We start from the raw sequence: 14,547 nt of genomic DNA on the forward strand, positions 1-14,547 counted from the left end.
AAAGAATTACACAGCTTTGTCACTTGTGATATAAGTTTGAAACAATGGTAGTTTTCCTTTATCCATAGTTTTCTCTTTGGAGCTTCTATTATCTGTAGTCAACTATGATCAAAAATGGTTAAGTGGAACATTGCAGAAAAACATTTTGTAAGCTTCAAATGTTGTGCCATTCTCAGCATGATGAAGTCTGTGCTGCCCACGCCATCCCATCCAGGATGGTTGTCATTCTTCTGTGCAGTGGGAGAGGAGGGGAGAGGTAGGGAGGTTAGAGGAAAGGAGGGGAGAGTAAAGGAGGGGTGTAGAGGGGAGAGCAGAGAAGAAGGGAAGGGAGGGATGGAGAGGGGAGGGGACAGAGAAGGAGAGGAAATGGGAGGGGAAAGGGAAGAAGTGGGAGGAGAGGGAAGGGACAAGGATCCAGGGATCCCATAGAACTACCTCGATTTCTTAAAAGGAGATGCTCCCATTGACAGAATTACTTACAATTGAAATATTTCTCTATAAAGATAGCTTATTTAGTGCTTTTATGTTTGTTAAGCATTTGGGGGTTTTATTTTTTTGAGATGACTTTCTTTGGAATGCATTAGATTAGCTTGCTCTGTTATACTTTTTATTCAAGATAATTTATTTTATTTTAAATACTCCTCAATGAAGTGTTCGTGTTAAGTATTTGAGCTATCCCTACTCATATATTGGACTGTATTTAGTTATTGCTATACTTACATTTATATTGAGGTCAGATTTAACTTTTTAAACAGAGACACTATTTTGGATGCTGAATGACAAGTTTACCTGTTGTGCTATGGGTGAATGTGTGTATGTGAAAATCATAGCATTGGCATTATCCAACCATATGCTGTAAAACTGTGTCTTTAAACTATTTTCTGCCAGTGTATGGAGTTCTGTTCTGTTCTAGAGATGCCATCTGGCTGGAATATCAACATCAACCCATCTAGACTGATATTAACAGTTCTTTACATGTGATATTGGAATGACAGATTTTTCTCAATGTTTTTTATTATGGCACATTTATTTAGAAATAATTTTAGAAAGAAAATAAGCATTTATCTTCGGTTATCGTTTCATTTGATCTATAATAAGAGACAAGGTAGATTTTCCTTGTGTGGGCTATTTATCTATTAGAGCATGCCTGAAAATACATGCTTGTGAGGATGAAACTCTTCCTCCTGGGGCTTGTCTGACCCTAGCTGCTCCCTTGGACGGTAACATCAGTCCAGTGAAATAGTGTCAGTCAGGACTTTGCTCCTAAAGTTACATCACTTTAGACCTCTCCAACATCCTTATTTGTAGATAAATTTGCTGTAAACTTGATTACCTACTTGCATTTGTTTTTCTTTTGCTACAGTATGGATTTGAGTGAAAGGCCAAAAGAAATCCAGATGTGCAGATTGGAACAAAAGTCTGTAACACTTGCACAGGAAAGATCCATTGTAAAGGAACCTCCCCAAACAGGTTCTCATAATCAAGTATCAAATACTCTGGAAAGGAAGCAAATGTCAGACTCTCAAGGTTCACCAACAAAGTTTGCAGGTGAACATAAAGGTAGAAAATGGGCTTCTCAGCAGCAGACTAACTCCATCAAAAGCTACTTTCAACCATTGCCTAAAAAAAGGTAAATGTTTAGATGACTTTCCTGTGTCTCTAGAAAATCTTGCTTTTCTATTATTATATAGTTGGCATTTTCTTTAGTCCTATTTTGCCTCTGCGTGTGCTTGTGGATAATAATTCTCCTAGATGAAATTACTTTTTGTGGATTTTTTTTAAAGATTTTGCTTATTTTTCTTGGAAAAGGCAAATTTGCAGAGAGAGGGAAAGACAGAGAAAGATCCTCTGTCTGCTGATTCATTCCCCAATGGCTGCAGTGCCTGGGACTGAACTGATCTGAAGGCAAGCTCAGGAGCTTCCTCTGTGTCTCCCATGTGGGGTTGCACAGTCCCAAGGATGCAGGCCATCTTCCACCACCTTTGCAAACCACAAGAAGGGAGCTGGATGAGAAGTGGAGCAGCAGTGACATGAACCGGTGCCCATACAGGATGACAGCGCTGCAAGCAGAGAATTAGCCACTTGAGCCATTATGCTGGCCCCTTCCCTTTTGTTTCTAAAGTCACCATGAAGCTGTTCAAGATGATTATTGCTGGACTAGCGTTGTTGTGCAGAGTGCATTCAGTTGCTGCTTGCGATAATCAAGAGTTCTGTCGTAGTGCTGGTTGCATTGCTCTCAGTCCAGCTACCTGCTAGTGTAGGTCCCTAGTGCTTGGTCTCGAGCCACCCACGTGGAAGAGCTGCATGGCATTGCAGGGTTCTGACTTGGGCCTGCACGGCCATTTGGGGAATTAACTAATGTATGAAAGAGATCTGTCTATATCACTCTGTCATGAAGTGTGTCTGCCTTTCAATCAATGAATATTTTCTAAAACAGATCCTTGATTTTTCTGCCACTCTGTAGGGCTTGTCTCTTAACCAGCAATGCATCATCTATAAGTGACATCCTTGGACACAGTTGTCTAGTGCTTAACAGTTAAATCTTTCTCTTTATTGTAGTCTTCATTTGTTTTTCACAATAGTGGCCTATCCAGGTTCTTAGATCTGTCTGACTTGGCCCTGAGAGTTTCTTCACACATTTTTGTATGTTTTTTAAGCATTCTGATTTTGGGGGGTCGTTCTGGGTTTTTTGGGTTCTTTTGGTTGTTGTTTGTGATCATTTCCCTGTGGTTAACTCTTCTGTGCCTCTCAAGATAAATGTGTTGCTGCTTCTTCTCAGTATCTTTTCAGTCCTTCCCTTCCTGTTTGAGCTACGGCTCCCTGGTTTGAATTCTGATCACATAAATTACTATAAAATTCTCTTAGTCATTCTGCCCACCATACACCCTTATATTAAATCAGTGTTAAACATCTCCTTCACGGGTCCAGTTCAGCACTAATCCAGTAAGCATGTGAGAGCAGGGACCTAGGTCTTTTTGTTTTCGTGATCCGGTCACACAGTAAATGCACTGAACATCAGTAGCATCTTTAAGATTTAGTTACTCTGATTTGTTAACTTAAAGTGAGTTAACCTGTCAAGTTTTATCCTTTGGATAATGTTCACTGCCCACAATTCCCTACATTACACATCAGCTGCTGTCTCCTGGCAGCAGAGTATTTTTAGACTTTTTTTGTTGTTGTTTTTACCTTTTTCTCGGCAGTGATTAATCAGTTCTGCTTCAGCAGAGAAAATATGGATTTCCATATTGCTTGAGCCACAAGGTCCATTATTCCTATCACAACTGTAGAATGTGTATAAATATGAAATGCTTTCAAATGTCTGTGGTTGGTTTCCAGTGATAGTATTAATTATGAAAATCAAGAATACATTGTGAGTTAGATGGAGGGAACTGTAAATCTTACCTAACTGAAAAATTACTTAACTGTACTCATGATCTGTTTGTGTCTTTTCTTTGTTGAAATCTAAGGGAAAGAGATGGAGAAGATCAAGAAATGTCTTCATCCAAGTCAGCACGAACAGAAATGTCTTGTTCTCTTCTAGAACAAACCCAACCTGCCCCAGTCTTAATATGGGAAAACACACAGCAGCATCTATCTCAGAATGAGCCTCTTGACAAAGAAACAGATAACTTGATTCTAGTGAACAATTTCAAATCTGATGTGAAAAATTCTGCTCATCAGTCTCTTTGCCCGGAAAAGCTAATAACTAAAAAGAGAAAAGAAATGGATGATCGGGCCATAGAAGATGAAGTCTTGGAAGAGTTATTCAAGAACAGAAAACCAGAGTTGGAAATGCAAGTGAATGTTCATAAACAAGAGGACAATGTCAATATGAGAAAAAGGACCAAGATGGATCTGGAAACAGGCAGCACTCGCAATGATGAAACAGCACTAGAAAGAGACAAAGGATCTGTAAGTGTCTTTTAAAATTTGTGTACTGAATTATTTATTTGAAAGGCGGTGTGACAAGAAGGGAAGGATGTGGGGAGAGAGAGAGATTGCAGCCAGGTGGCCATGACAACCTGGACTTGGCAAGCTCAATCTCAGCAATAGGAATTCCATGCAGGTCTCCCCGTGGTGACATGTTGAATCCAGCCTGAGCTGGATTTCCAAAAGGTAGTTTCTAAACGATGTTGATGGTAGAACTATTCTGTGCTTTGTTTTTTTTTTTTTTCTAAAATGTATGTATTTGTTTGAAAGAGTAACAGAGAGGGCTGTTGAGAGAGATACCTTCCAGCTGCCAGCTCACTTGGCAAATGGCTATAGCAGTTACGGCCAAAACCTGGAGCCAGGAGTTACATCCTGGTCTTCCATATTGGTGACAGGGGACTAAGTACTTAAGCTGCTCCCTTCCTAGGTGGGCGTGTCAGCAGGAAGCTGGAACAGGAGTGGAGCAGGAGGATTTGAACTGGCCCTCGGGTATGGTGTACTGGTAACACAATGTGCAGCTTAAACCACGTTAGCACAATGCCAGCCCCTAGAACTGTTCTTTCTACTTTGGGACTTAATACAGATTCTAGTATGTCCATAGATTTACTGTGAGTTAAAATGGAAAACTTAGTGCTATTCCTGCAATGATTTTATCCTTTTTCAGTTATTTCTATTCTGTTTGAACTTTTATTTTATTTTCAATGTTATTTACAAAATTGAGGGAAATGTAGAGCATGTGGGCCTCCAGTTAGGGTGGGGAGGGAGGAGGGTGGGACAAATGTATCAGTTCTTTTTTGTTTTTTTCTCATGTGTCCACAGTGGGAAAGAAAGGCAGTCACTCCTTGCTGTCAAACTACATCAGCACCTAGGGATGGAGGCCAGTCATTTGATGAGAATTAGAGACCCCGATGTGGGGAAGAATGTTGCAAGGCTGATAACTTGAGTGGTTGTGTTAGTTCTGGGTTGTGTCGGCTTCGTTGCATGAGGTTGAGAAAATTTGCAAAGTTTATCAGCTCCAAGTCTTATGAGGTCACTCCTCATCTGTCAGGCATGCTCTCAGGGCCCCCCACTGCAACAGGCCCCTGACCCCCTTCCTCAGGTAGTCTGCAGCACCCCTGCCATTGAGCAGCACACAGTAAGCCTGAGGGCCAGTGTGTGCAGGGGGCTTCCCAGCCTAGTGTCTGTCCCCTGCCCCCCACTGCATGGCATTTGCTGCAAATCTTTAATAAGAATAAGATAAAATAAGCAGCTATGCTGGCACACTGATTTACATAACACTGGATTGGCATTATCCAGGCCAAGAATGCCCACCTGCTATTGGCTGCTTTTCTCCCAACAGTAGAACACTTGTCTAGGTCCAAGACAATCTAGGCAATTGCCTCCTGCAATGGTAACATTCTTAGTAGCACCCACTGCGTCTGTGGTCTAGTTCTTCCTCCCCTCATTATATCCACCTAGTCCAAAGTTTTCCTTCTCATTTAAAATTATATCATTTTCTACTACCCTGTCATAATAGCTATTACTTGGGAGATACCATCATTATACTTACAATAAACCTACAGTGCAGTAGTAAATATCCATTGAACATGGGCGGACACTAACTGTACTGGGTCTCACAGATACTGGGACTTATGTTGATGCCCTGTGATTTTGATCTCTTCTGTCAGCTTTCCCAGAATGTCATTCGTTCATTTAGTTAGTTATACTGGACACTGAACATGCAAATATGAAAGGCAATCTGAGATGTTATTTTTTCATAGGCCTTGAGTAAGATCTCTGACCTGGTGATAGACTTACATGACACATGAGAAAAAGTATAGGTCATCCCCAAGCTTACATTCTGAGAATCCACGTTGATAATTATGTGATTCTCTAAGTTACAAAATAAAAAGTTAGAGGCTGGTATTATGGTGTGGTGGGTTAAGCCACTGCATGCCATGTCTGCATCCCATATAGGAACTGGTTTGTGTTTGCTGCTCCTCTTCTGATCCAGCTCCCTGCCAATGGCCAGGGAAAAGCAGTGGGAATGGTCCAACGTTTGGACCCCTGCCACCTGTGTGTGAGACTTGGGTGAAGCTCCTGGCTTCAGCCTGGCTTAGTTCTAGGCAATGCAGCTACCTGGAAAGCGAGCCGATGGATGGAAGATATCTCTCTCCTTCTCTGTCAGTAACTGTGTTACAAATAACTACATAAATGTTATTATTAAAAAAAAATAAAACCCTAGGAGAATTAGCAAGTTGAAGGATGTAGAGAAGAGGAAGGTAGGAGAAGGTTCATATATTGAATGTATGTTATCATTGTGTCTAAATGAAGTTAAAATATTCTGAAGGTGATAGCAACTGGATGTATATTAAAGTAGTCATGCCTAGTAAGGTTGAAGACACATATTTACTCGTAATAATTGGTGAGTGAAGCATTAATTTTCTTTAGTTCCTAAACATGCACTTTCCAATCTCCTTTTCAAAAGTGATGTGAATATTTATTGCTGTAACATTGAAAACTTTATGTAAAATGATATGTCGTGCACTGTATCTAAAGGGATTGTAGTATTACTGAAAGTTTAGGAAACTCTTTATGTAATATGGTTTTGCCTAGAACATGATCTGGACATCTCAGCATGAAAGATACTGTGATTCTATACAGGACACTCTCCACTTTCATTGCAGACAAGTATCTTGAACAGTTAATGTGACTTTATAATTGTAAATATGAGTTAAGATCCCAATGTAACATTGGGATTAAGGTGTTTTTCTTTTGGTTATACAAGTCATTTGCTAGAATTAGGAAATGTGGAAGACAAAGGGAAGCACAGTGACAGTTTATTGGTATTCCCACTATAGGAATGAAGGAACAATTTCCCTCTGCCCTATGAACCTTTCCTGGAATAAAGTGACAGAATGAAGTAGGAGGAAAGGCATTTAAAGAAGGGGAAAGATTCACATCATGGGGCAAGGCCACACAAGTGTTTACCACAATCCCAGTTATGCAGAAACATAGGTCCCGCTTTTCCACAGGGAAGGGGAGAAGAAGGGAGCAGTGGTACAATGGCAAATGATTTTTAGGGGAACTCAGTGTGCTTCTAGAACTTACTATAGGCCTGAACAAAGTCTCTTTGGCTTGCCCAGTGGACAGTGGCTTGTGTTTAGGATTGATTGATTGATTTGAAAGTCAGGGCTACAGAGAGGCAGAGACAAGGAGAGCTTGCATGTGCTAGTTCACTCTTCAGGTGGTCACAGCCTCCAGGACTGGCAGGTGAAGCCAGGAAGTTCTAGGACTCCAGGTGGGAGGCAAGTAGCTCAAGGTCTTGGGCCATCTTCTGCTGTCAGCCATCTGGGAGACCCAGATGAAGCTCCTGGCTCCTGGAACCTGGGTTTGACCTGGCCCAATCCTAGTTGTTGTGTCCATTGGGTGAGTGAACCAGCAGAAGGAAGATCTTTTTCTGCTTCTTTCTCTGTAACTCTGCCTTTCAAGTTAAGTAAATATGTATGTATTTGTAACTCCTATGAACAATATTTTATGAATTTTATTCCTTTAGCAAGAAAGTGAAATTGGGAAGAAGTGTGATCTCAAGCAAGAATCACTGTGGTCAGCCAAAGAAGTGTCCATCAAAGAAGAAGCTTGCATGAGGAAATTTTTATGTGTTCTATTTTATTTGTACAAGATCTGACGTGTAGGGAGCAACTGTCATCTGTTTCCTTCATTGTACATTCTTGGAATTAATTGTTTCTCTTTCTGCAATTCTGATCCTGTTCTTCCTTGTGCCTCCTCTGGAAATGAATGCTGTTGTTAACTGTGACAGTATGGAGTCATTCCTTGCCTCCTGTGACATCAGTAGGTACATGACCAGGAGCAAGACATTGTCAAACTCATAAAATTCAAGTTCTTTACTTAAATAATGAGGGTGAAACCTGGAGGGCGGGAGAATGTGAGATATTTGTGAACTGTGGAGGTATTAGGCTACTGCTTTTTAGAAAGAGTCCCTGACAGTGCTCTGCCTGTCTCAGGAACCCCTGCTTGCTGTCTGTTCTGGTTTTCCTTTCCTTCCTGACTGCCTGTAATTTAGACCTGTTAGCACTTTCCCCTGTTATTGTTTCCAGTTTAGCAGCTTCAGGAGCAGCTGCAACAGTGGTGCTGTGTGACTGACTAGGTAGCTAATAGCAAATGTCATGAATCAGAGGTCACTGTTAGCAAGTGAAGGATGTCTGAAGGAATCCTGAGGCTGATTTTAGAACTCTTCATCTGGAAAAAGAAATGGCTTGTGAGTGAATGAGGTAACGTCTGAAAACAAAAATTGATTATTTTGAGGTATTAAAGAAATTAAAAATAAAAAAGTGCTGAGAATCCATGAATGCCTAAGTATGGTAGATGACCTGTGGAACATGTAGAATATGTAATCATCTGTGTGAGCCGTTCTAATGAGAAGCAGACAGTGCTGAGGTTTTGTATTGAGAACATATGCACGAAGGTGAGCTGTTTATTTATTAGGATAGGATACTAAATTTAAAATCCCATATGATTTTTAGTCTCCTATTACAGGCCAATGTGTTGAAATGTTTCCAAAGTTATAAAGCATTTGAATTAATAATTTTGGGGATTTGAGGAAGATATGATTTGGTTCCAAATACAAAGTGCAGGCACCAAAAGCAAACTTGTGTCTCCTCAGACGTTCTAAGTTTTTGCCATAAGTTCCTAAATAACAAGTAATTTTATTTCTCCTTTTCCATCCCTTATGACTCCATTTAAGAACGATGATGAACTTCGGGAAGATGGCGAGGAGTTTCCAAAGAAGCTGTTACTGACTGAATTTAGATCATTGGTGGTTATCTCCACTTCCAGAAATCTGTCGGATGTAAATATTGATTATGGTCAACGGAAGAATTTCAAGAAATTCAAAAAGGTAGTTCTTTCTTTAAGTGTATCACAAGAGGGCAGTGTTTGAAATGTTTTTAGAAATATTGTTAAGATTAAATGGTAATGAAAGCAGTTTATGTTCAAAATGGATGCAGTTTCTTCTACTTAAAAGCTGAGCACAACCAGTAATGAAGGCTGCAGGCATTCTATTATTTCATGCCTTTATAAAACCAAATAGAAACCCAGTCATGTATCCCTTAACAACACTGAGATACATTCTGAGGAGACAGTTTCATCATTGTGCGATACCATGGTGTAGATCATATCACCTGACTACGTATCTAGCTTATATATTAAAACTGTTTGGAACCAGTGTCAATAATGTAAGTGTGTTATTGACCCACATAATATACACATTACTCCATGGACACTGAATGTTGCATCAGATCTGAATTCCTGCTTATTAAGGAACTGACATTACATAAACTTGATTAGCGCAACTAATGGGATATCACTGGTTCAATCAGTGCGAGTTTGTTATCTGTTCTGGGGATTTGTTTCTTGATCCAGACCTAACACTAACTGGTGGCCTTTGCCCTCTGCATTTGATCAGAGGACAGTAATTATTTCAGTGTCTGCCGTAACTGACATAGTGTAGCTCTTTGTCTGTGATGTGAGCGTGTACTGTTGTCATTTCTCAGGTTGATTTGTACCTGCTATGATGCTCTAGAGGGGTCTGAACTCCGTCCGACAGGAGCAATCTCTTCTGCTTAGACGAGATCCCTCTCATATGACGCCTTTTTAGTGGTGCACTTGCTCTTTCCCAACTCACAGCTGTGGCTTGTGAATAGAAACTCAAAAGGGACGAGATTTTATTATTGATTAAGTTACCAGGGAAAAATGTGGTGTTTGCTATTGGTATGTAAATAAGTATAAAACAGTGTAAGTAGTTAAATATTTAGAAAGTAGTTTGAATATATAAAAATCATGAGAAATATTGATATGCTAAAAATTATTTTTAAGCTACAAATGGTATTCAAACCAAATTTATTTGGAAATGGTACTGAATTGCCTCTAATTAAAATGAATTTGAGTTCTATCTAAATCAGTAATATGGTGGTTGTTGTGCTTTGAAAAATGCATTTGCACACAGAATGTTTTTAGTGCAAACTGTTCATTTGTAAATAGTTAAAAGGTCATTTAGAGTATGAATTGATCATTGTATTTGTTAGTTAAGTGTTAAAAACCGTATTACTTTGACTGATTAACAGGTCACGTTTCCCGGAGCAGGAAAACTGCCACACATCATTGGAGGATCAGATCTAATAGCTCATAATGCTCGAAAGAATGCGGAATTGGAAGAGTGGCTAAGGCAGGAGATGGAGGTTAGTACAAGTGAAGCCCACAAACTGAGATAAACTACAGATGCAAGTTTCTTAAGATTGAGCTCTTAAAAACAACTACTTAGAACCAGAAACAAGGATAACTGGCCTGAGATCATTCAAGAAACGTGAGATCTGAAGCCTTGAGATTAATCTGTACTTTCTGGATCACTTCTTTTAGAAAATTCTACTTTATTGGTATTAGTTTACAAAATGGTACATAAGCAAGTGGGTTAGTTAACATTCTGATCTAAACAGGAAAAAGTTTTCAGCCACAAAAAAAGTATGGGTGTGTAGACTTCTGTAGGTTATTACAAATCTATCAGTGATAAATTTGATAGATAGCCTGCTGTTTCTAAAGCAGGAACTGTGTGTGAGTAAACATACCTGATCATTTATCATAGGGAATTTTCTTGAGTAGTGCCCATTTTGGAAACCATTAAAATATGGTGTGCCTACCAACAAGTGCACGATAGCTGCAGATCAGTGGGTGTTTCTGTGCTCACAACCACCATCCAAGTTAAGAACAAAACATTCCTAACACCTGGAGTCCAGTTTTTATTTCCTGTTCTCTTCTGAAAGTCCAATTTGGCATCAGTTAGATTTTTTCACTGTTTTCTCCCATGCATCCTGACCACTTTTCTACATGTTTTCTTTCTTTATGTCACTGAACTTTATTTTTGGCGATGTCTTCGGATCATCTCCCCATTTACAGCTTCTTTCTTCAGTTCTGGTTGGTATGTCCTCAGTCCATTGAGTTCTAATTCAGCCTAGTGTATTGTTGGATCACTGGGAGTCTGTTGCATTCTTCTGTAAATTTTCTTGTTTCCTGCTGATTCTTTTAAGTTCCTCTTTCCTTTGCCTGTGAGATCAGTACCTGGTATTTCTTGATCCTTGATCTGTTTTGCCCTTTTTTTCCAGAGTATCTATTTTGTATGCTCTGATTGTGATCACTTTCCTTGGAATGTTATCTGTGTGTTTTCTTTGGATTGTAGGTTCAGTTTATTTCCTCCAGAAAAATAAAGTTTGCATCTATATGCCAGTCTTGCTCACCAATACGTGACCACTTTACAGTCTCTTGTGATACTTGTTTTTGGAGCACTCAGTATGTATTTGGAGTCAGAAGCCTAAAGTAAAATTTTATTTCCTTCTTTTATCAGGTGCCAGAGTCGAGACACGCACAGTGCTGTGTACTGTCCTGTGTTTTGTAGTTTACGTTTCTTTCTCCCTTTAGTGCTGAGTTCATCCTCCCCTTGGGTTTTCTTCTGTGTCCCTGCCAACATCACAGAAAGTGTGTCATTTGTTGTCTCTGCTGTAAACACAGAGGGTATTGTTTGTGCCTCTGTCCAGCTCCCCTGCTCTATCTTTTGATAGTCCAATTTTTCCACTTTCTGGATGACTTGCGTGTTTGAAGTATCCGTTTTTCAGCTTGAAAGTCAGTAGGAAACAGAATATATACCATTGTCGAATGTTCTCCACTTCTTTTCCTAGAGTACTGTATAAGTGTTCTGATTTTTGAATATAGTTCTGAAGCTTCGTTTTAGGAGAGTCTCTGTGAAAGCTTTTAAAATATTTTTCTTATTTATTGGTCTCTACATTTAAGGCATAACTGTCTTATTGCTATCTACTTCTACTTCTTTTGCATATTTTTAGGCTTTATGTTATTTTTATTTGAAAGGCAGAGTTACAGAGAGAAGGAGAGACAGAGAAGGATGTTCTTCCATCTGCTGGTTCATTCTCCAAATGGCCACAACATCCACAGCTAAGTGATGTGAAGACATGGGCCCAAGAACAGGTCTGGAGATGCAGGATATGATTAGGAAGGTGATAGGAAGCCAGGTTCTCCAGGGATTTGCACCTTGTAAGGGTCAGACTCAGTCACTGAAGGGTTTTGGATGGCAAATGAAGGGATCAGAGGCGGGTTTGAGGAAATGCCCTCAGCACATGGTTTTTCTGTTTTAATGTGTTAGAAGCTTGAGGACTTTAGCATGAAAAGTACTGCCTGGCTGGGGTAGTTCAGCAGCCACTTCAGCATGCTCAGCTGGGACTAAACGGAAGGAGCCCATTTGCTGCTGGGGAAGCACCCCCATCTCAGGCTCAGGAGTGGTCTTGTGTCAGTGCACTGGAATTCCATGTAGTAGAAGGGTTCTGCTGGAAAGATCAATTAAAAACTCAACAAACTAATAATATGTGTGGGACACCTGTAGAAGGCAGGTCGGGTAGAATTGTTCTGTTCAAGCACTGGGGCAATGATAGTCTCAGTGTGAAGTGAAAACAAATGATTTGTGGAGGGGGAGATGGTCGGGAGGCCAGAGCTCACTGTGACGCGTCAGCCTGGATATTCATGTCCTTAATATTCACCCCTGAGCAAATGTTTGAAAGTGTGTTCATTTCAACAGGTGCAAATTCAGCACGCCAAGGAAGAATCGCTTGCTGATGATCTCTTTAGGTAAGGTTTAATTCAGCTTTCTTAAACTTTGCATTGTTATTTATATAGATTCCTTTTTGTTGTTCTGCCCTTTTGGACAAATAGGCCCTTCACTACGGGAATGTTTTATTTTTAGGATACCTATTTCCTTGTACTATTTGAGCACCTCTCAGTTGGGCTTATTGGGTATAGCTTTCAAATTTGGGGTCGATGCAGTTGTGCTGTAACACAAGGTAGTTAACATCCGTATTGGCTCATGCAGGGAAAAGGAGGCTTCCTGAGCTAGCTGAACTTGACCACTTTCTGAGATTTATTTTCAACTCTTAATTAGACTTATGAATGAAAGGGGCTTTGCATTAAGACAAAATGACAGACATTAACTTTAATTGGCACATAGATAAAAACAAAGAAAAATAGATTGGAGTTTTCAAAGTTTGTGGGAGGTTTTAGAGGAGTGTAATGAGTGTTGAAAATGTAATAGGCCAAACAAGTCTTAGTTGACGCTCAAATACTAAACAGAAGAGAAACACAGTGTGAGGGTGCATTTTCCTAATTTTTTTTTTCTCTAATCGTAAAGACAGAAGAAAGTCATGTACTTTTCACAGTCAGTTTGGTTGATTCTCTAATTTTGGAAATACAATCCACTTTTTTTAGATGAGAATGCCTTTTATACTGGTTTAATACTGATTTCTTCAGGATTAAATGCGACTGTCAGGTTGCCCAATTATATTTGTTTAATTGCTGTAGCAGAAACTTTTCTACAGTTATAATTCTATTTGGGGTTCATTCTGTTCTGTTGTGCAAATGGTATGCTTTAATTTCTGAGTGCAGGTGTGTGGGATCCATTCCAAGCCCTACTGAAAGAAGTATAAACATACCGTGACTTTTAAACTATTGTTTTAATTATTTTAGTGCTTTATAACATTTTTTGTTAATGATTTGTTTCAGTTTACAATATATTCATAAAAGCAACATCAAAGGCATAAATGAAAATGAACTGCCAGTCCTTTAATAAAGGATGAAATTGGCATTTCCATCCTGTTGGCTATTGTGTGTGTCTTAAGCTTTCAAAGTAAATGATGATCCCTTACTTTAACATTCTTTAATGCCAATTCTTTCCTTGCAGATATAATCCTAATGCAAAAAGAAGAAGATAACTGAAGGTTTTAAAAAGAAGCTGTGAGGAACGATTTCTAGCAAACACTTCACGCTAACTGGGTTATATACATTTAGTATATAGAAGAAATTTAAGCCACAAATATTTTATGGCCTAAGTTTGTTTAATAAAATGGACAAAACTCTTCCTTTCTTGTGTAACTCTGCTGCAGTCCTCATTATTTGATTCCCCTCAGGAAAAAAGAGAGAGAGAGAAATCCATGATACCATGCCCTTTGTGTGCAGAGTATTAATACTTATTCAAATTCCTGCGCATGTAATATTTTCAGTAATTTTCTACACAAGTGAGAGCATAATGTTTACTGTGTTCTGCACTTTGCCCATTTCCATTTAGTAGTTTATATGACCATACGCTTATTTGTATAATTTTTAAACTTCTTTGTTTGTTTGTTTTCCATCTTGCTGTCATGTTTAACTGAAGGGACCCAGATGAAATGGCTATTCTAGTAGTAGGGACTGAGGATTGTATGGAAATCTCCAGCAAGCATGTGCTGGCCACAGGGAAAACCCAGCAAAGTATGAATAATGAAAAACATTGCACAGAGACTAGCCTCAGGTGACACTGGAAAAGGAAGACAAGAAATACTGTGTTTGGAAACTAAATGACACAGTCAATAAGTAATCAATGGGTCAAGTTAGAAATCACAGTGTGGATGGGAATACATTAATATCTGAATGATGATGACAGTGTCGGAGCAGAAGTTGTGGAGACAGCCAGCCCAGTGGTCGGGTGGAGCTTCAGAGCCTCGAGTGCATTCATGAAGAAAGTAAAATCACTCC

The 14,547-nt window shown here is 39.4% G+C and overlaps 1 protein-coding gene across 7 annotated transcripts in view; it reads left to right on the top strand.

Annotated features, from left to right (window-relative positions):
- LOC121166521 (nibrin-like) overlaps positions 1-13,837 on the top strand; it is a 36,906-nt gene extending 23,069 nt beyond the window's left edge. For 4 of the 7 annotated variants that reach the window (XM_040995681.1, XM_040995685.1, XM_040995686.1 and 1 more), the window contains 7 exons: positions 1,364-1,630; positions 3,468-3,912; positions 7,466-7,552; positions 8,675-8,827; positions 10,053-10,166; positions 12,563-12,612; positions 13,718-13,837. In XM_040995681.1, coding sequence (XP_040851615.1) covers positions 1,364-1,630; positions 3,468-3,912; positions 7,466-7,552; positions 8,675-8,827; positions 10,053-10,166; positions 12,563-12,612; positions 13,718-13,748 — 1,147 coding nt within the window. In that variant the 3' untranslated portion in view covers positions 13,749-13,837. The other 3 variants (XM_040995683.1, XM_040995684.1, XM_040995688.1) reach the window with 3 other exon arrangements.
- The last annotated feature ends 710 nt before the right edge of the window (positions 13,838-14,547 follow it).

Source organism: Ochotona curzoniae, unplaced genomic scaffold (genome assembly GCF_017591425.1).
Source record: "Ochotona curzoniae isolate NIBS_2020 unplaced genomic scaffold, NIBS_Ocur_1.0 patch16, whole genome shotgun sequence".
Lineage (NCBI taxonomy): Eukaryota > Metazoa > Chordata > Mammalia > Lagomorpha > Ochotonidae > Ochotona > Ochotona curzoniae.